This window comes from Myotis nattereri (genome assembly GCF_964212035.1).
Source record: "Myotis nattereri genome assembly, chromosome: 5".
In the NCBI taxonomy this organism is placed as follows: domain Eukaryota; kingdom Metazoa; phylum Chordata; class Mammalia; order Chiroptera; family Vespertilionidae; genus Myotis; species Myotis nattereri.
Window position 1 is genome coordinate 32503586 of NC_138080.1, and position 20602 is coordinate 32524187.

The following is a 20602-nucleotide window of genomic DNA, read 5'->3' on the forward strand; positions in this document are numbered from 1 at the left end:
TTTTCCATTACTTTTCAGAGAGAGAGTGGAAAGGAGGGCAGGAGGAAGAGGGAGAGAGAAACACTGATGTGAGAGAAACGCATCAATTGGTTGCCTCCTGCACATGCTCCAACCAGGGGTGGGAAGTGAACCCATAATCCAGGTATGTGCCCTGGAGCGGGAATCAAATCTGAGACACTTCAGTGGGCAGGCTGATGTTCTAGCCACTGAGCACATCAGCCAGGGCCTAAGCAATCCTTGGGTATGTCTCCTTGGACAAGGAAAACAAAAGGAAAACAAATGGAACTACAGCAAACTAAAGTTTTTGCACATGAAGAAAACCACAAAATGAAAATACAACCTATTGAAGGTGAAAAGGTAATCACCAATGATACATCTGATAAGGTATTGATATCCCAAAATATATAAGGGAAAATAAACAGAAAAAGAAACAAAAACAAGACAAAACAAAACAAATATATAAGGAATCTATGCAACTAACACCAGAAAAAACAGTCCAGTTAAAAGATGGGCAGAAGACCTGAATAGACATTTCTCCAAAGAGGACGTACAGATGGCTAACGGACATGAAGAAGTTCAATGTCACTAATCATCAGAGAAATGTAAATTAAAGCCACAATGAGATATATCACCTCACATCTATCACAATGGCTATTATAAAAAAGACACAAAGAGTGAGTGTTGGTGAGGATGTGGAGAAAGGGGACCCTATGCCTGTTGGTGAAACTGCAGATTGGCGCAGCCACTGTGGAAAATAGAGGTTCCTCAAATAATTAAAAATAGAGTTTCCATATGACCCAGCAATCCCACTTCTGGGTATTTATCCAAAAAAACCAAATACCAATTTGAAAAGGCATATGCACCTCTATGTTTATTTCATCATTATTTACAATAACCAAGATATAGAAACAATCTAGGTATTCATTCATAGGTGAATGGATAAAAAAAGTAGCCCAGCCAGTGTGGCTCAGTGGTTGACCTATGAACCAGGAGGTCACAGTTGGATTCCCAGTCAGGGCATATGCCTGAGTTTCGGGCTTGATCTCCAGTGTGGGATCTGCAGGAGGCAGCTGATCAATGACTCTCCCTCATCATTGATGTTTCTATCTTTCCCTCTTCCTTCCTCTCTGAAATCAATAAAAAAAAATATTTTTTAAAGGAAGTGGTATATACAAGTTGTACCAAAAAATGTATACACTCTTTGAATAATTATTAATTCGAATGGGTTAAATCTGAAAAGAAACATCAGTTGAGCTATCAGCTGTTAAAGTGTGTATACATTTTGGGGGGATACCCTACATATACAATGGAATATTACTTGGCAAAAAAAAGAAAAAAAAGAATGAGCCCTAACCAGTTTGGCTCAGTGGATAGAGTGTCGGCCTGTGGACTGAAGGGTCCCAGGTTCGATTCCGGTCAAGGGCATGTACCTTGGTTGCGGGCACATCCCCAGTAGGGGGTGTGCAGGAGGCAGCTGATCAATGTTTCTAACTCTATTCCTCTCTGTAAAAAGTCAATAAAATATATTTTAAAATAAATAAATGAAAGAATGAGCCCGGCCGGCGTGGCTCAGCAGCTGAGCATTGACCTGTGAACCAGGAGGTCATGGTTTGATCCCCGGTCAGGGCACAACACCTGGGTTGTGGGCTCGATCCCCAGTAGGGGGCGTGCAGGAAGCAGCCGATCAATGATTCTCTCTCATTACTGATGTTTCTCTCTCTCCCTCTTCCTTCCTCTCTGAAATCAATAAAAATATATTTAAAATAAAATAAAAGTATGAGCCCTGGCCAGTGTGGCTCAGTTGGTTGGAGCCATCATCCTGTACATCAAAAGGTAGCAGGTTTGATTCCCAGTCAGGGCACACAGCCAAGTTGCAGGTTCAATCCTCAGTCAGAGCGCATGCAGGAGGTCACCAATTGATGTTTTTCTCTCTCTCTCTTCCTTCCTCTCTCTAAAATCAATTTTATTTTACTTATTTTTTAATGTTTTTTATATTAAAACTAGAAGCCCGGTGCACAACAATTTGTGCATGGAGGAGTGGGTGTCCCTCAGCCCGGCCTGCACCCTCTCCAATCTGGGATCCCTCTCACAATCAGGGACTGCTGGCTCCTAACCACTTGCCTGCCTGCCTGCCTGATCGCCCCCAACTGCCCTCCCTTGCCAGCCTGATCGCCCCCTAACTGCTTGCTCCCCCGCACCGGCCTGATCACCCCTAACTGCTTGCTCCCCTGACGGACTGATCTCCCCTAACCACCTCTGCTTTGGCACCCACCCCGTGGCTTTGTCCAGAAGGAATTCAGACATCCGGAAGATGTCTGGTCGATCCAGTCTAATTAGCATATTACACTTTTATTAGTGTGTGTGTGTGTGTGTGTGTGTGTGTGTATTTTATTGATTTCAGAGAGGGAGAGGGAGAGGGAGAAACATCAAGGATGAGAGAAAATAATTGATCGGCTGTCTCCTGCACACCCCCTACTGGGGATCGAGCCCACAATCAGGGCATGTGTCCTTGACTGGAATCCAACCTGGGACCCCACAGTCCACAGTCTGACGCTCTATCCACTGAGCCATACCAGCTAGGGCTAAAATCAATTATATATATATATAAAGAATGAAATCTTGCCATTTGCAACATGAATGGACATGTATGTCTATGGTTATTATGGGTATTATGCTAAGTGAAATAAGTCAATACAGATAAATACTGTATTGCTTCACTTGCATATGGAATCTAAAAAATAAATAAAAAATAAGTGAATAAACAAAACAAAATAGAAACAGAACTACAGATATTGAGAACAAGTTAATGGTTGCCGGAGGGGTGGGGATGGGAAATGGGAATGAAAAAATAAATGAGGAGAATGAAGGTGGTGGCGTAGGGAAACACTGGACTTGTGGCCTCCCACGACCGCATCACAATTACAGCTGCAGTCCAGAGCACCCACCGTTCAGAACCACCTCGGAAGCTGGCTGAACGAAGCCTTACAACCAGAGGAGCAGAGGAGAAAGCACTCTGACACTGGCAGGAGGGGAGGGGGGCAGAACCAGAGGGCCCGACGCCCCCCGCGGACCGCTCTTCTCAGCCGGGAGGGACAGCGTCCCTGCAGAGGCTGCCTGTGAGGAGCGGAGGGCCCAGCCCCACACCAGACCCCAGCCCAGGCTCCCAGTGACTTCGGGCTGGAACAGCCAGTGGGGATTGGGGCTCAGTGACAAGGGAGGCTGCTGGAGACCCAGGTGCAAATCTTAAAGAGCCAGTGCACAAGCTTAGTTGAACTCTATCCCTCTGAGCTCCAGCGCCAGGAGGTGTTGGGGGACCCAGAAACATACCGGGAAGAACTGGATTGTCTGGCATTGGGGCAGGAACTCGGGGCGCTTTCTCCCAGATGGGGATTGTTTCCTGTGCGCAGACCGCCCCTGTCGCAGGGCTGACTGGCAGGCACCATAGCTGAGTCTCAATCAGCCTAGACCAGGGGTGGGCAAACTTTTTGACTCGAGGGCCACAATGGGTTCTTAAACTGGACCGGAGGGCCGGAACAAAAGCATGGATGGAGTGTTTGTGTGAACTAATATAAATTCAAAGTAAACATCATTACATAAAAGGGTACGGTCTTTTTTTTTTTTTTTTAGTTTTATTCATTTCAAACAGGCCGGATCCGGCCCGCGGGCCGTAGTTTGCCCACGGCTGGCCTAGGCAGTGGTCGCCAACCCGTGGTCAGTGGACCACTGGTGGCCCGTCAGGTCCGAAAGGTTGGTGAACGCTGGCCTAGAACACACTGTTTGCTCCACCTGGTGGTTCCCGGAGAACCCGCCCCATCCAAGCTGTTTGCAGCAGCTTTTCTATATGAACGGCCTGTCCTGGCTCAGGCTTCAGACTTTGTTAAAACCTCTCAAATAAGCTGCAGCTGGGGTCAGCATGCCCCAAACGTAACAATAAAAGGCCAAAGACCCGGCACTAGCACCAGCCTGCTTTGCTTCACAGCTAGGTCTTGCCTGGGCACTTCCTAGCCCAATACAAATAGCAGGCATCTGCAGATTTCTCTGTAGCTCCTGCCGGGTGGCCCCAGGCAGTGGCTGACTTTGCACCTCCCTGGAGACTCTAGAGCAGTGGTTCTCAACCTTGGCTGCATATTAGAATCACCTGGGAATCTTTTTAAAATCCTGATTTCTGGGCCTCATCCTCCGGAAATTCTGTTTCTTTGTTATGGGGTGGGGTCACAACATTAGTAACAAAGAAACAGAATTTCTGGAGGATGAGGCCCAGAAATCAGGATTTTAAAAAGGTCCCCAGGTGATTCTAATGTGCAGCCAAGGTTGAGAACCACTGCTCTAGAGCCAGTCAGACCATACCAGATTACAACTCTACACACCCACAAGCGACACACAACACACTCAAGGGGCAGACTCAGTAACCACCAAAGCCCCACTGAAGCAAGTCCTGCTCCATAGGGCGTCTCCTGCACAGCAGCTCTCCCACTGTAGTCACAGCTGGTGCTCACAGCCAATTGGCCTGGAGGTCAGTTCCTCCCAGTGACATCAGCAGCGATCAAGGCTCAGCTACAACAAGACTGTGCAGCCCACACAGGGGTGCACCTAGAGCTCCCAGCTCAGGTGACTGGGGAGGCTGAGCCACTGGACCCTACAGGACACCTACGACACGAGGCCACTCTGTCAACTCAAGGAGACATAGCAGCTCTACCCAATACGTAGAAACAAACACAGGGAAGCAGCCAAAATGCGGAGACAAACATGTCACAAATGAAAGAAATGGAGAAAGCAAACTACTGGATATAGAGTTTAAAACCATAGTTATAAGGTTACTCAAGGATCTTCATGAGAGCTTCAAGGGACTTAGTGAGACTTTCAAGGATCTTAATGAGAATGTCAAAGATATGAAAAAGGACCAGTCAGAAATTAAGCATGCACTGACTGAAATAAAGAATAATTTACAGCTCTAGCTGATTTGGTTCAGTGGATAGAGCATCGGCCTGCGGACTGAAGGGTCCCAAGTTTAATTCCAGTCAAGAGCGCATGCCTGGGTTGTGGGCTCGATCCCCAGTAGGGGACATGCAGGAAGCAGCGGATCGGTGATTATCTCTCTTCATTGATGTTTCTATCTCTCTCTCTCCCTCTCCCTTCTTTTCTGAAATAAAAATATTTAAAATAAATAAATAAAATAATTTAAAAAATAAAAGAATAATTTACAGGGATTCAACAGTAGAGCAGGGAACTCCAAGAATCAAACAATTTGAAATATGAGGAAGCAAAAAACATCCAATCAGAAAGCAAAGCCCTAACCCAGCGGTTCTCAACCTGTCAAACGACCCCTTTGGCGGTCAAACGACCCTTTCACAGGGACAGCCTAAGACCATCCTGCATATCAGATACATTACGACTCATAACAGTAGCAACATTAGTTATGAAGTAGCAATGAAAATAATTTTATGGTTGGGTCACAACATGAGGAACTGTATTTAAAGGGCCAGAAGGTTGAGAACCACTGCCTAACCGGTTTGGCTCAGTGGATAGAGCATCGGCCTGTGGACTCAAGGGTCCCAGGTTCAATTCCAGTCAAGGGTATGTACCTTGATTGCGGGCACATCCCCAGTAAGGAATGTGCAGGAGGCAGCTGACCGATGTTTCTCTCTTATCGATGTTTCTGACTCTCTACCCCTCTCCCTTCCTCTCTGTAAGAAATCAATAAAATATATTTTTAAAAAAAGAAAAAATTAAAAAATATGAAGACAGTGTAAGGAGCCTCTGGGACAACTTCAAGTGTATCAACATTTGCATTATGTGGGTGCCAGAAAGAGAAGAGAGAGCAAGATGTTGAAAACCTACTTGAAGAAATAATGACAGAAAACCCCCTACCTCGTGAAAGAAATAGACTTACAAGTCCAGAAAGCGCAGAGTCCCAAACAAGAGGAACCCAAAGAGGCCCACACCAAGACACGTTATAATTAAAATGCCAAGGGTTAAAGACAAAGAGAAAGTCTTAAAACCAGCAAGAGAGCCCTGGCCGGCTTGGCTCAGTGGATAGAGCGTCAGCCTGCAGGTCCCAGGTTCGATTCCGGTCAAGGTTGTGGGCTTGATCCCTGGGGGGGGACATGCAGGAGGCAGCCGATCTATGATTTCTCTCATCATGGATGTTTCTATCTCTCTCTCCCTCTTCCTTCCTCTCTGAGAGCAATAAAAATATATTTAAGAAAAGAAAAAAGCATCAAGAGAAAAGCAGTTAGTTACCTACAAGGGAACACCCATATGACTGTCAGCTGATTTCTCAATAGAAACTCTGCAGGCCAGAAGGGAGTGACAATAAATATTCAAAGTGATGAATAGCAAGGACCTACAGCTAAGATTATTCTGCCTAGCAAAGCTATCATTTAGAAGGTCAGATAAAGAGCTTCACAGACAATAAAGAGCTAAAGGAGTTCATCACCACCAAACCAGTATTAATGAAATGTTGAAGGGTATTCTTTAAGAAGAAGAAAAAGATAAAGATAAAAAATGCTAATAATAAAATGGCAATAAATACATATCTATCAACAACTGAATCTAAAAATCAAATGAACAAGAAATCTAATGAACAAAATAAACTGGTGAATAAAATAGAATCAGCAGTATGGAAACGTGGAACAGACTGATGAATCTCAGAGGGAAGGGGGGAGGGGGATGGGAAGAGATTAACCAAAGATCTTATACGCATATATGCATTAGCTATGGACACAGACAATAGGGTGGTGAAGGCCTGGGGTGGGGCAGGAAGAGGGTGGAGGGGGGCAATGAGGGGAGAAAAGAGGGACATCTGTAATAGTCTCAACAATAAAGATTAAAAAATAAAAATGAGTGAAACTATACAAGCATTAGAAAAAAACATCTTCCCTCCTCAAGGCCTTTCCCTAGCTGTGCCCTCCACCTGGGATACCCACAGGGTCACAACGCCTCAAGATGTCACCTCCTTCTCCCCTCTGTGATCCCGTCCTTCCCAAAGCTCCTCCCTCTGGACCTCCCTGAGCGCACAGTGCAGGGCTCACAGACTCGCTCAGTAGCTGCTTGGTGGGTGCTGTGGGTTGAATCATGTCTCCCCAGAAGGTATGCTGAAGTCCTGAACCCCGGGTCCCTGGGAATGTGACCTTATGTTGAAATAGGGTCTTTGCAGTTGTCATTAGTTAAGATGAGGTCACACTGGAGTAGGTGGGCCCTGAGTGACTGACATCCTTATAAGAGGACAGACACACACACAGGAAGCGGAGGTGGAGATCGGGGTGATACAACTCTAAGCCCAGGGTCACCCATGACTGCTGGCTACACCAGAAGCAGGAAGAGGCAGAAAGGACCCTGGCTGGAGGCTCCGTAGTGAAACAGCCCTGTGACACCTTCATCTCGGACTTGTGATCTCCAGAACCTGAGACACTAAACTCCTGTTGTTTTAAGCTGTCCAGTGGGTGGTCATCCCTCACGGCTGCCCCAGGAATCTTGCCCGGTGTCGCACCGGCTGAGGGGCAGAGCTGGAATTGACTCCACAACCCGCCTAAGCTGACTGGCTCCAGCCTTCCTTCCTCTGCCTTCTCCCGCTGTCTAACACAGCCCCAAACAAGGTAAGTAGTATGGGCTTAGGGTCAGGGTCAGGGACCCAGGGTGGCTGGGGCATCATGGGAGTGCAGGAGGCAGAGGCCCAGGGAGGGACATTGGTGTGTGTACAAGTCCAGCTTGAGTCCTTCATATTGCAGCTGGGCCAGTCCCTCCTCATCTGGGGGCCTGGGAGCTGGAGAGCAGGGGAGTCTCAAACCTTACCCAACCCGAGGGCCCTGTGGCCCCGCCTCACCTCTCGCAGGGGCCCATTGAGCTCGCCCAGGATGCTGTCCTCGTCGAACATCTTGCCCTGGTAGCGGTGCTCATAGTAGTCGTGGATTTTCTGTCGGAAGTCCGCAGGCAGCTTGTGGAAGGACATGTACTGCTCCACCTGCTTGTACTGTGGGGGCGGCATGAGGGGCCGAGGTCAGTGGCTGCTTGCTGTTCGGGGAACCCCTGCCTCAGCCTAAATGGGCCCCCAAGTTTAACTACAACCACAACAGGCACAGGACACCCAGTTACATCTGTGTTTCAGATCAACAGCAAAAATGTTTCGTGTAAGTGGATCCCGTGCAATACTTGGGTTTTGCTGATGCTAACAGCAGTTACTCCTTGTGTCCTATCCCTGACAGCTTGACCCCAGGCCCCCAAGATGCTGGTCCCCCATTCCAGAGACCCCCAACTCTGCCTATGACCCTGGTGCCCCCTCCCCCCCCAGGATCTTTCTATAAACCCAGGGGATGTGGCAGAGGTGCCAGGCCCTGCTGTCCCGAGGATGGCACCCCCAGGGGTGCCCCAGCTCCATTTCCACTCCGGCCCCACCCAGCCACAGCTGCCCTGAGCTCAGCAGAACCCGTGATGGTGGGCGGGTGGCAGCACCAGCTCATGTTTGGGTGTGAGGCCGTGGCTTCCGGACAGCCAGGGCACCTGGCACTGGGCCCAGCTGACCCGGCTAACCCGACTGGCACTGCTGGGGGTGCTCACAGCTGCCCAGCCAGGGTCAGCCACCTGGCAGCAGTGCAGGATAGATAGGGACAGCAATGGGGTGGGGGCCAAGCTCACCCTTGGCCCTTAGAGAAACTGAGGCACAGGGCAGACATCAAGGCCATATTCCAGAAAGGGCTGGTCTACAGGGCCAGCACCTGCTTTCCCTCAGCTTTTCCAGTCCCCGGGCCCTTGGACTAGTCGCATGGAGGCTCCCCCAACCCTGAGGCCAGGTCCAAGTGGCTGAACGTATTTGCTCCCCCAGTGGCCTCCCCCACAGACCTGGCTGACCAGCACGTATGCAAGTGACCCCAGTCCTCCTGGACCCTGCTCAGTGCCTTCCCTGCCATAGCCTCCCCCAAGCCAGCCCGAAACCCCAGAATTTCACCCCCAAGAGAGGCCCCCGTGTTCCCTGCTCCCAGAGAGCTCCCTGATGCCTCATGGGCTGGCCCTGCCCTGTTTGGACACCCTCACTTCTATCCCCCTCCTCGGCATATGTCCCTTCCGGGCTCCAGACTTCCCTCTGGGGCCCCCACACCCCCCACCAGGAGCTGGAGGAATAGTGGGGTGGGCCCCCCAGACCTTCTCCTGGTACTGGCGCCTCGAGGAGTCCAGTGACTGGATGAGGGCTGTGGCGTGTCCGATGAACATAGCGTAGCAGGTGGCACCCACGATCATACTCAGCATCGTCAGCCAGATGTCCGTCATGCTCTCAGGTGCCTGCCGGCCGTACCCAATGCAGAGCATGTGGCTCATGGCCTTGAAGAGCGCAAAGGAGTAGAGCTCGCTCCACGAGTGATTCTGCAAAGCCACACACAGGTGGGCAGTGGGCAGGTGCTCACAGCCCCAGGGAGCTCCTTGGCCCCAGGGCCCAGCTGCCTGTCCTCCCCCAGGCGTCCAAGGTGGAGAGCTTCCCATGTCCAGGGACAACTAAGAAACTGGACTCAGGCAGGTGATGTGACGTGTGTGCGTGTCACAGTGAGTCAGCACCAGGAGCAGGTCTGGAGCTGCTTCCTCACTTCACGCCCGGAGAAACTGAGGATCAGGGGGGCCAGAGTCCGGCCCTGGGTGCTCAGGAGCACCCCCCTCCACCCCCCTTTGCAGCCTCTGCTTAGAATGGGTCAGAGGATGTGAAAGTTCAGGGACCCTGTGGACGGTGAGCGGGGACACCAGAATCCGATCAGAGGGCAGGAGGGTGGAGGCATCTGGCAGGGCCAGGAGGATGCTCTCCCCCCCGCCCCCCGGCCCCGTCCTCAGTTAACCCGGCTGTGGGAGGGGGCAGTGGGGCCCATTCAGGAAACAGGACAGCATGCCCGGGTGTCCGGCCAGACAATGAGCTGCCTCAGCCAGCAGCTGTGCCAGGCGCTGGGTGCGCGCCTGAGGATGCTCCCTCTGCTGTCTCTCGCCCATCAACGCCCCCATCCCTCCTCCCGCTCCTGCCCAGCTCCGAGTGCTACCCACCCCACCAGTGCCAGCGGCTCCACACTCCAGGGGTGGGAGAAAGGCTCCTTGTGGTGCTAAAGAGCACCCAAGACTCGCCCTTTTCAACAGTGGGCATCTCAGCTGGGCAGCAAGTGGTGACTGGGTCTCTCCATGGATTGTTATATTTTACTAGGGGCCCGGAGCACAAAATTCATGCACTTGTGTGTAGGGGGTCCCTCAGCCCAGCCTGCGCCCTCTTGCAGTCTGGGAGCCCTCAGGGGGTGTCTGACTGCCACAAAGGCGGGAGAGGCTCCCGCCACCGCTGCCACACTTGCCAGCCTTGAGCCTGGCTTCTGGCTGAGCGGAGCTCCCCCTGTGGGAGCGCACTGCATTGAGCGTCTGCCCCCTGGTGGTCAGTGCGCATCATAGCGACCGGTCGTTTTGCCGTTCGGTCAGTTTGCATATTAGCCTTTTATTATATAGGATGGCCCATGATACCACATTCTCATTTCTTTCTTTCTTTTTTTCTTTTGAATAAATGATGTACATTAGAAAGTAGACTCAATGGGGGGGGGGGTAGTAAGCAGATGTTATGTCTGGTGACAAAAGTTGTTATAGTCACTGGAATGATCAAGGAGCTGCCTGTTCCTGGCCCCAGAGGGGCACAATTTTGGGTCCCCAGGACGAGGCCCGGGTGGGCGTGGCCCAGGGCGGGGCCTTACCACCATGCCGTTGATTGACACCCAGCAGTTGCGGGGGAAGTCCTGCAGCATGGGCACCAGGAACTGCAGGCAGCCGTCCCAGTGGCACAGCAGCAGCATCATGCTGATGAGGTTGCAGATGCGCATGACCGCGCTCGCCAGGTCGTAGGTCATGTGGAAAATCTGGGGCGGGACGCAGTGAGGTAGAAAGGAGCCCCCCACACCGCCTCACGCCCCGCAGGACCCAAATCCCCTCCCAGCATCCCACACTCCCAGGAGGCCCTGCTACCTTTCTGGTTAGTGAAATGTCCTGAGGGCGTGTAGGCAGGACCACTGCCCCTTCCAGCTACCCTGTCCCTGCCCGCTTCCCCCCTCGGGGCCTGTCGCTGCCTTGGGAACTGGGGGTGACATCACTGGGTATGGGCGGTCCCGACTTGGGGGACAGGGACATGACTTCACTTCCTTGGGCCTCAGTTTCCCCACTGCCAAACGGAGCTGTGGATTCCTCCTCTTACAGGGCAGAATGAAGGAAAGGGGCGCAGATGTGTCAAGAGTCTGCGCTGTGTTCCCTGTGACCACAGCCCGTGGCTCCGCCCTGCAGGGGCCCCTGGGACCCCACCGAGCCCCACACCACGCCCAAGTTCTAGCCCCTGTGGTGCAGGCCCTTCACTGCAGCCTTTGTGACCCCCCCCCCCCTCCTGCGCCTGGAACCCCGCCGGCCTTCTCCTGTGGCCCCGCCCCTGGGCCCTCACAGCCCCGCCCTGCAGCAACGGCCCCGCCCACAGCGCCCTCACCTCCTCCCACTGGTGGATGTAGCGGATGAGTCGCGACAGGCGCAGCAGCCGCAGCAGGCTGAGGATTTTGGTGAAGCGCACGATGCGCAGGGCGCGCGCCGTCTTGTAGACCTCGGAGTCGATGCCTTTCTCCACGATGAGGAAGATATAGTCCACGGGGATGGAGGACACAAAGTCCACCACGAACCACGTGCGCAGGTACTTCTTCTTGATCTTCTCAGGGTCCAGGATGATCTCCGTGTTGTCCTCGATCACGATGCCCGTGCGGAAGTTCAGCACCAGGTCCATGAGGAAGAACGTGTCCGAGACCACGTTGAACACGATCCACGGGGCGGTGGTCTCGTCCTTGAAGAAGGTGATGCCCACCGGGATGATGATGAGGTTGCCCACCATGAACAGCAGCATGGTGAAGTCCCAGTAGAACCTGGGGAGAGGCGTGGCGTCAGCCCTGGAGCCCCGGCCCACGCCGTGCGCTCTGGAGGCCTGCCCTCCCCGCTGTGCACCTGCGCCTTCGAGGACCAGCCCAGATCTCTCCTCCTCCAGCAAATCCGAGACTGTGGCGCCCGGGTAGCTAATGTGGACTCTGTCTCCAGGCGGGGGACCTCCTGGAGTGGATTCCTCCTCTTACAGGGCAGAATGAACCCCTTACGGAACCCCACAGCCCGCTGGCTGCCCCAGCCCGAGGCCCTCTCGCTGGCTCACTTCTGACCTTCCCTCCCTGAAGAAGCTCCAGACCTCACAAAGCCTAAGGAAGAGGTCGCCCAAAAATTGACTAAAACTTTCCTTTGACCAAAACACCCAATGTGCCTGGCGTAAGGGTGGAGTCCAAGGGACAAGAAAGGAGAGGGAGCTAAGCAGAGCGAGGCCAGGGTGGTGGGGAGGGGGTGGTGGTGGCAGTGCAAGGAGCATGATGGCAGGTTCAGCGGGGGCGCCGGGGGTTGGAGAGTGCAGGGTGGGAGCTGGACACGTCAGCTTGGCCTGGGGATCCAGGACACCAGCACCAGCAGGTGGGCATCCAGGTGCTTGTATTTCCATTGCAGGAAGCACCCCGAGTGCCACAGACAGGAAGGGGTGCCAGTCCAGCTGGGGAAGGTGGCAAAGACCAGGTGGGGCCAGGGCAAAGGGCCGAGACTGTGGGAGGAAGCTGGGCAACAGGGCTTGGCAACTGCTCGGACATTTGGTGCGAGAAATGCGCCTGGAAAAGGGATGACGGGCTGCTTCCATTCCCAAATACAAGACCCCGAGGTCAAGTCCTAAATTCCACCTGGAGAGCGCTCTCAGAACAGGGCCCATCCACTCGAGGAACAGCTACAGCTGGCCCAGCACGGTGTCCTGAATAAAGTGGTCATGAGGACAGACAGACACAGCAAAAGGCCACACGGACAAACTGCTGGCTCGCAGCAATCAAGCAAATGTGAATCAAAACCACTCGGAGGGAGAACTGCCAGTTCCTCAAAAAGTTAAACTGAGTCGCCATTCGATGCAGCAGTTCCATCTTAAGATTGAAAGAAGGGCCCGGCTGGGGTGGCTCAGTGGATAGAGCGTCGGCCTGCGGACTGAAAGGTCCCAGGTTCGATTCCAGTCAAGGGCATGTACTTTGGTTGCGGGCACATCCCCAGTAGGAGGTGTGCAGGAGGCGGCTGATCAATGTTTCTAACTCTCTATCTCTCTCCCTCCCTCTCAGTAAAAAATCAATAAAATATACATTTAAAAAAAAAAAGATTGAAAGAAGGGCCCGGCTAGGGTGGCTCAGTGGTTGAGCTTCGACCTATGAACCAGGAGGTCACAGTTCGATTCCCAGTCAGGGCACATGTCCGGGTTGCAGGCTCGATCCCCAGTGTGGGGCGTGCAGGAGGCAGCCAATCACTGATTCTCTCTCATCATTGAGGTTTCTATCTCTCTCTCCCTCTCCCCTCCTCTCTGAAATTATATATATATCAAAGATTGTAAGAAGAGACTCAAACAGGTACTGCGCCCGCATGTTCACAGCATCACGATTCATAACACCAAAAAGGTGGGAGCCACCCAAATGTCCATCACTGAGCGACTGTGGTCCACCCACACACCGGAATATTACCTGGCTATGAAAAGGAACGAAGCACTGACACTACAACACGTGTAAACTTTGAAAAACGATGCTCAGTGAGAGAAGCAGACACAGAAGGCCACTCAGCGTGTGACTCCAATGATGTGAAATGTCCGGACAGGCACATCCACAGGCACAGGAAGTAGGTTCATGGTTGCCAGGGGTGAGGAGGGGGATAGGGAGTTTCCGTTTTGGAAAATGCAAATGTTCTGGACATGGATGGGATGAGGGGTACACAACACATTGTGATTGTACTTAATGCCACTCAATTGTACGCTTTTTTAAAAAAACATAAATTTTTATTGATTTCAAAGAGGAAGGGAGAGGGAGAGAGAAATAGAAACATCAATGATGAGAGAGGATCATTGATTGGCTGCCTCCTGCACGCCCCACACTAGGGATCAAGCCCACAACCCAGGCATGTGCCCTTGACCGGGAATCGAACCTGGGACCTTTCAGTCCGCAGGCCAACACTATCCACTGAACCAATTGTACACTTTCAAATGAGTAAATGCCAAATTTTATGTTATGTGTATATATACATATGTTAACATTATAAACAACAAACAAACACGAAGCCTGGGGGTCTCAGTGATGAGCAGCTGCCCCAGATCATGGGTCTGAGCCCACACCTGCTGCCTAGATTCAGGCAAAGGAGGGTCTCGAATTTTGAACAGACAAGTATTTGATTTTTCCTTTAATGTGGAGGGAAAGGCACGCCCCCCCCCATCATGTCAGCCTCTCAGGTGTCTCTCGGGGTCTTCAATCCCCAAGGGGGTTTGTGCGGACTCTCCTGTCGGACCAGCACTCGCCCCATCATGGCTGGAGACCCCACGTGCACTGAGGGAAGGCGCTGTCACATGTAGGTGGGGCATTGCCCGGAAGGACCCTCAAAGCCTGCAACTCCCGGGGCTCCTCCCGGATGGACAGAAGAAGAGACTGAGGTTCTCAGTGGCTGGAGGGACTCGCCCCAACGAGCACACGTAAATAAAACGCCGTGAGCCCTCGCACTGGCTTGGCTGCAGTGAGCTCCCTATTTTGGTAGCTGCTGTAAATTGGCTCCTTTCTGATGGCGCTGTGAGAGCTATTAACACCACGCCTACCGGCTGGTGTTCCACTCCAGGGAATTGATCCCAAGGAAACTGTCCAAGAGGAAGAGAAAAAAAATTAAAAAGTTATTTGCACCAACATATTCACAATAGCTCAGCCTGGGAGAGCCAAAGGCTGGAAGAGACCCAGCATCTAACACTGTGGGGGCAGCGGCCAGAGCTGGCCGACACCCACTTTTGCCCACCGGCAGGTGTGACCTTGGGCAAGTCCTCCCAGTCCTTGGGAACCTCAGTCTCTTCTATTCATCCCGGAGGAGCCCAGGGCGGGGCAGCTTTTGAGGGTCCTCCCAGGGAACTGCCCGCCCACATGTGATGGAACCTTCTCGCAATGGTGGTGGGTGCTCTGGCCATGATGGGAGGGCACTGGTCCTATGGGAGAGCCCTGGACAAACCCATCTGGGGTGGGATAAAGACCTGGAGGGAACTGAAGGGCTGACTTGATCTGGGGGTGGGTGTTAAGGGCAAAATCAAATGATTACTAGAAATTCCAAACCTTTTTTCACCTGAATCTAGACAAGGTGTGGGGCTCAGGCCCCCCCATCTGAGGCACCTACTCATCCTTGAGACCCCAAGGCCTCAACATCCAATTGGATCGAGGGGCCCCACCTGCTCCCAATACCCAGAGCATCCACTATAGAGCTCCTAATCCCATCCCCACCCTCTCTGAAATGAGAACTTCTGCCCCCATTTTGGGGGCATACACCCTGTTACAGAGCAAGCAAGAAAGAGTAACAGAAGGCCAGGGCGGCCTAGAAACCACCAGGGGGCCTAGAAACTATCTAAATGACCACAGAGCAGGAGGGCATCCTTGACATGTGACTCTCCAGACATTCTCTCCTTTTATTCTTGGGGTGGGGGAGGTAGGGACAGGCACCACACTTCCCCACTGACAGACGGGAGAGGTGCCACAGCCAGGGAATTGGGGCAAGGCTTTGGAACCCAGCACTGCCACCCCCAGGGCCTGCCCTCTGTCTACTGTCCCGCTGTCTGGAGCTCTGCCCACGGGCTCTGAGCCTCAGCCCGATCACATGCCATGCACTGTCTTCCCATCCTGCGTGGTGTCCCCTGGGCTTTTAAGGTGCCGGGGCAGAAGGCAGGGGACTGAAAAGGGGCTGATGGGCAGGACGACCTGGTACCATGCACAGGACATCTCACCTGCTCCAACTGGATGCCCCCAGTTGGCGTGGGGCTTGTCCCTTGTCCTCTCCAGCCAGCCTGGTCCCCCCAAGGGGAAACTGAGACTGGGGGTAAAGGAACTGGGTGGAAGGTAGAGGAACCCAGGGTATGTGCCCCAGCACCCTGCCCACCCCCCGAACCGTGCAGCCAGGGGCTAGTCACTCTCCTTCTCTGAGCCCCAATGCCTCATCCGCCCAATCCCAGCAGCCCCTTCCTCATCGGGCACCCCAGGTACCACCAGGGCACAGGGACCACTGGGATACTGTCAGGCAGCCAAGCAGGAGCTGATGCACGGTCAGCCCTCAGTTACTCAGCACCTCCAATGACCACAGTTAAGTCCTGTATTTTAAAACGTCCCCTAACAAATAACAGTGGAGCCCTTGCTTCTGTGGAAGCACCCATATCCCGCTGCTCCTTCCAGGAGGGCAGTGGACGGACTGGCCAGTTCACACAGAGAAAAGCAGGCCAGAGAGGCACAGGGAGGGGAAGGCTCATCAGCAATGACCCCTGGCCCCAGGCCCAGGCCCCTCAGCCCCTGCACCCTATAGATGGGAGAGGGCCTGCAGCCTCTTCCAGGAGCACCCACACAGGCTGGTGACCTCAGTGGGGCCCTGCTGGCTGCCACCACCCTGAGCTCAGTTCTCCTCTAGCAGCTGCCCAGCTATTCTCTTGGCTCAGACAATCTGAGGCATGGCCGGTGTAAGTGACAGGACCCAGGCAGCCAGACTTCCCAGCAGGAACTGGGTTGAGGCCCCCACAGCCACTGGTGGGGACATGGTGATCAAGGCAGCCGGCTCCCTCCCTCCAGGATGCGAGAATCCAGAACGTGGGAATTACATATCTGGCAAATCTGAGGGATTAGGGGCCAGGTCTGTGATTAAGGGAGAGCGGGGATGGAGGATTAGGGGCCTGAGCCCTCGGATGTAGAGCTATAAGAGGCGAGTGTCAGGGATTAGGAAAGAGATACTCCTGCCAGGGAAGATGCCGGATTCCCAGCTTATCCCAAGACAGGGCGGACTGTGGGGTTGAAGGTGTGCCCGGCCATGAGGACACACACTGACCAAACAGACCTGGCCCTCCCTCAAGGCCCAAACTCAGGCGGGGAGACAGGTGTTCCATACAAACAGATAAATAAAAGGGGTGCTTCAGAGGGACCACTCTAGCCAGGGTGGTCTGGGAGGACTTCTTGCAGCAAGTGGCATCTGAACGGATTATGGAGAAGGAGCCCTTGGTTGAGTGTGGGAGGCACTGCACCATGGCAGAGGGAGCAGGAAGTGCAAAGGTCCTGTGGCTGCAGTGGGTTCCCCTTTCAAGGCTGGCTGGGTGGCCTGGGGTGGAGCAGAGGGGAGTAAAGGAGGTGAGAGGAGATGATGGGAGGGGACAGATGGTGGCTTTAAGGGCCTTGGGAGTTTGGGCCAGGGAGGCTTTAAGTGAGGGAAAGATGGACTTAGGTGTACCTTGCGACGCCTCTGCTGGCAGCCAGAGGCCAGGAAGTGGGCAGAGGATGGCATTCGGCAGGAGATGAGATAACTTGTGTTTGTTGGATTTGAAGTGGGTTTGCTGATGGGGGAAGTGCGGCAGGGTCTGGCCTAAGCAAGCAAGCGGCTGAGGAAGCTCCTCCCTCCCAACCCCCAAGCATCCCCTTGAGAAGGCCTGGGGAGGTGAGAGTTTAAAGCAGGGAATTCAGGGACCAGAGGTTTGAAATTCTAGCAGGAAGCCTCTGGAGTGATGAGAGAGGCTTCGGTTAACTCCAGTCCTGACCCCTTTACAAGGATCATGGAGTTAACTTCCTCCCAGATGGAGGGTGGGCCGGGCCTCAATCCTCCCACCTGGGAAATGGGTTTTTTCACTGCTCCCAATTCCAAGTGCTTCATGTTGGGTCTGGAGCCAGGGAAACCCTAGCCCTTGGCCCTTGGCCCACCCACTCTGGATAAAGTGGGGTTTATTCCTATGAGAAAGTGTAGGGATTTGCAGAGAGCCCTCCGATCCTGATCTCCAGCTGATCCTTTGGGCCATCGGGGGCCGGGGGACAGGGTGTCTAGTCCTGTAAGTTTCTTCAAGTCAGCCTCCCCTGCTACCCCAGTCTGGGGGACCGCAGGGAACATGACACAAAAACAAGTCAGCATCCGCAGATCCTGGCTTTGTAGAAACCGCTCTGAGGGCCAGGAAAGGGACCAACTCATTTCTTTCCTCCCATACAAGGCCTCCCAGCAATAGACAGTTCAGGAACATTATACTGAAAATCAACAGCAATAGGAAAGACTCAAGTCAGATCTCAAAGGCACTTACAGACTTATGAACAGATGAAAGGCAGCAAGGAAGCCACTTGCCTAAACTCTCTCTGGGAGATGAGGACTCCACCCCCAGGTGAGAGCTCCCCTCAACCTGCCCAGCACCCAAGCATGCCGCTCAGGGAGTTCAGAGATGTCGTGGGCACCCACTGTGACAGGGATCTCTATAGACCCTCATGCCCATGGTGGAGGACTGATGGGCAAGTAGACAACCCCAAGTGAAAAGGCAGCAGGCACAATGCGGGTGGGGACAGCAGGTGCACATGCTGAATGGGATCCTGGGGGAAGGGACTTGTAAATGGGAGCTGGAAATCAGAAGCACTGGGGCGAGGACATGTGTGGCAGGGGGACCAGCTTGTACAAAGGCTATCATTCCACAGGAAGGAGGGGAGAACCGTGTGAGATCTGAGGCCTGGCGTGATGCTGGCATAGCTGTGAAAGCCAGAATACCCCCTTTTGCTCATACCACCACCATCTCACATTTGGGGAAACTGAGCAGGGAGTTCCAGAAAGGACTCGAGACCAGTCATAGATGACACGGGGGCTTGCAGAAGACACCCTCCACAGTGCCGTCTTGGCTGAGATGCGTCCCGCCCACAGGCCTCTGTAAACGCCCTCCTCCCTGCACACGCCATGCAGCCCGCACAGAATGAGGCACAGCCAGGGCTCTTCCAGTACCAAACAGTCATTGTCCTGTTCTCGGTGCCAGCCAAGTGCCAGGCCAGTGTGCAGGCACAGGCTCCACGGCAAGCAAAGAAGTCATAGCTCAAGGAAGTGGAGACTCTGTGGCCCTAGGTGGGACCCTGGGGCTGCTCAGGAGGGAACGTCCACCTCACCGCCCCAATTTCCATTTAAAATCAGGAATGGTGTGCAGACAGGGACACCACTGGAATTGGCATCTGCATCTTCGGGGTTTGAGGACACAAGGAAGCTAAAGTGGAAAAGTGGATCCAGAAAGGCCCCTCCCCCTGCTCTGTGAACTGTTTGTTCTTGTTTTGTTAATCCTCACCCGAGGATTTTCCATTGATTTTTAGAGAGAGTGGAAGGGAGGAAGATAGATATAGAGATGATAGCGATAGAGATAAACATGGGGGCTCAGGAAGTTAGAGAGACATTGGTTGGTTGCCTCTCATACTCGCCTGACCCAGCTGGGATCAAATCTGCAACCCAGGTACGTGCCCGTGACCAGGAATTGAACTTGCAGCCCTTCCTCGTGAGGGACAACGCTCTAACCACTTGGCAACACATCCAGGTGCTCCCAATATCTTGATCAATCCCCAGAATGCCTTTTCCTTCCATGTCTTCTTGGCCTGTATGGCACATGGCCAGAGGCCAGGCTGCCCAGCAGTCAAGAACATGGATAGGGCCAGACTGCCTAGGTGTAAATACCTGATCTGCCCTTGACTAGCTGTGTGGCTTTGGGCAAGTGACTTTACCTCTCTGTGCCCCACCTTTCTCATATGTAAAATGCAGGTAGCTGCAGCACCACCTCACAGCTGATGTGAGGCTAAATCAATATTCCTAAGGTGCTCCTACAACACCTGGCCCAGGAGGGGCCCAGGAAGCATTGTTCTGGTCATGTGCTTGGAGTCTGTCTCCATGTTGAATCAGAGGTTCTAGATGTGGCACAGTTCTGAAAGCATGGGGGTTGTAGAGGTCCTGCTGCACCCCAACTTGGCAGCAGCCTAAGTTTTTCAATTTGACTGTGGCTCCCCTAGTCCCAACTACAGGCCACCCCCCACTTGCTCATCCTATTTTACAATTATCTAACCAGCCCAGACCTCATGGCCTGCCCAGGATCCCACAGTCGACTGTGCTCAAGGGACACAGGATGGGGAGCCCAACTGCTCCCCCCAGCACCCCTCACCCACGCCTCACACTACCCCTTCTGTGAAGAAGAGGAAGCCTAGGACCACCTAAGTGCTGGAGGGAATGAGGGGATGGTTACTTTCTCAGCCATCTCCCCCTGCCTACCATGTCCTCAGCGCACTGTCTCAGCCAGTTGGCACTAGCTCCCCCTTTTCATAGACTGGAACATGACCCTTCACAGCTGAGACCCAAGCTCTCCCAGCCTGTACCACCTACAAAGGAATGCTGAGCCTCCACGCAGGTCAAGACCATCCAGATGCATACCATCTGGACTGCCCCTAGGCCCGGCAACTCCCCACCTCTCACCCCTCCACGGCCTCTCTCAAAACTCAAGCCACTGGTTAAGGCTATATTCACCTCCCAGGGAAGGTCTGAGGGCTGAGGAGCTGAAATCCCAGGCTTTCTTCCAGCCTTGTCCCAGATTTGTGTGCCCCTGGGCTTCCCCAGTTGTCAAGTGGAGACCTCGGACATGGACATGGCGGGGAGATGGAGAACCTCTGGGTGAGGAGTTCTGGCGGGCTGGGAGCCGCGGCTGGGATGCTGTCCGTGGTGCTGAAATCGCGCCCGCCCTGAGAGCCGGGCTGGGAAGCCTGGAGGCGTC

The 20602-nt window shown here is 53.3% G+C and overlaps 1 protein-coding gene across 1 annotated transcript in view; it reads right to left on the minus strand.

The window, feature by feature from the left end:
* The window catches only part of HCN2 (hyperpolarization activated cyclic nucleotide gated potassium and sodium channel 2), a gene marked incomplete at its 5' end in the record, with an annotated part of 29917 nt that overhangs the window by 7644 nt on the left and 1671 nt on the right, over positions 1–20602 (minus strand). The window contains 4 exons of the mRNA XM_081091005.1: positions 7823–7969; positions 9136–9354; positions 10698–10859; positions 11471–11894. Coding sequence (XP_080947131.1) covers positions 7823–7969; positions 9136–9354; positions 10698–10859; positions 11471–11894 — 952 coding nt within the window. The remainder of the gene's footprint in view (positions 1–7822; positions 7970–9135; positions 9355–10697; positions 10860–11470; positions 11895–20602) is intronic.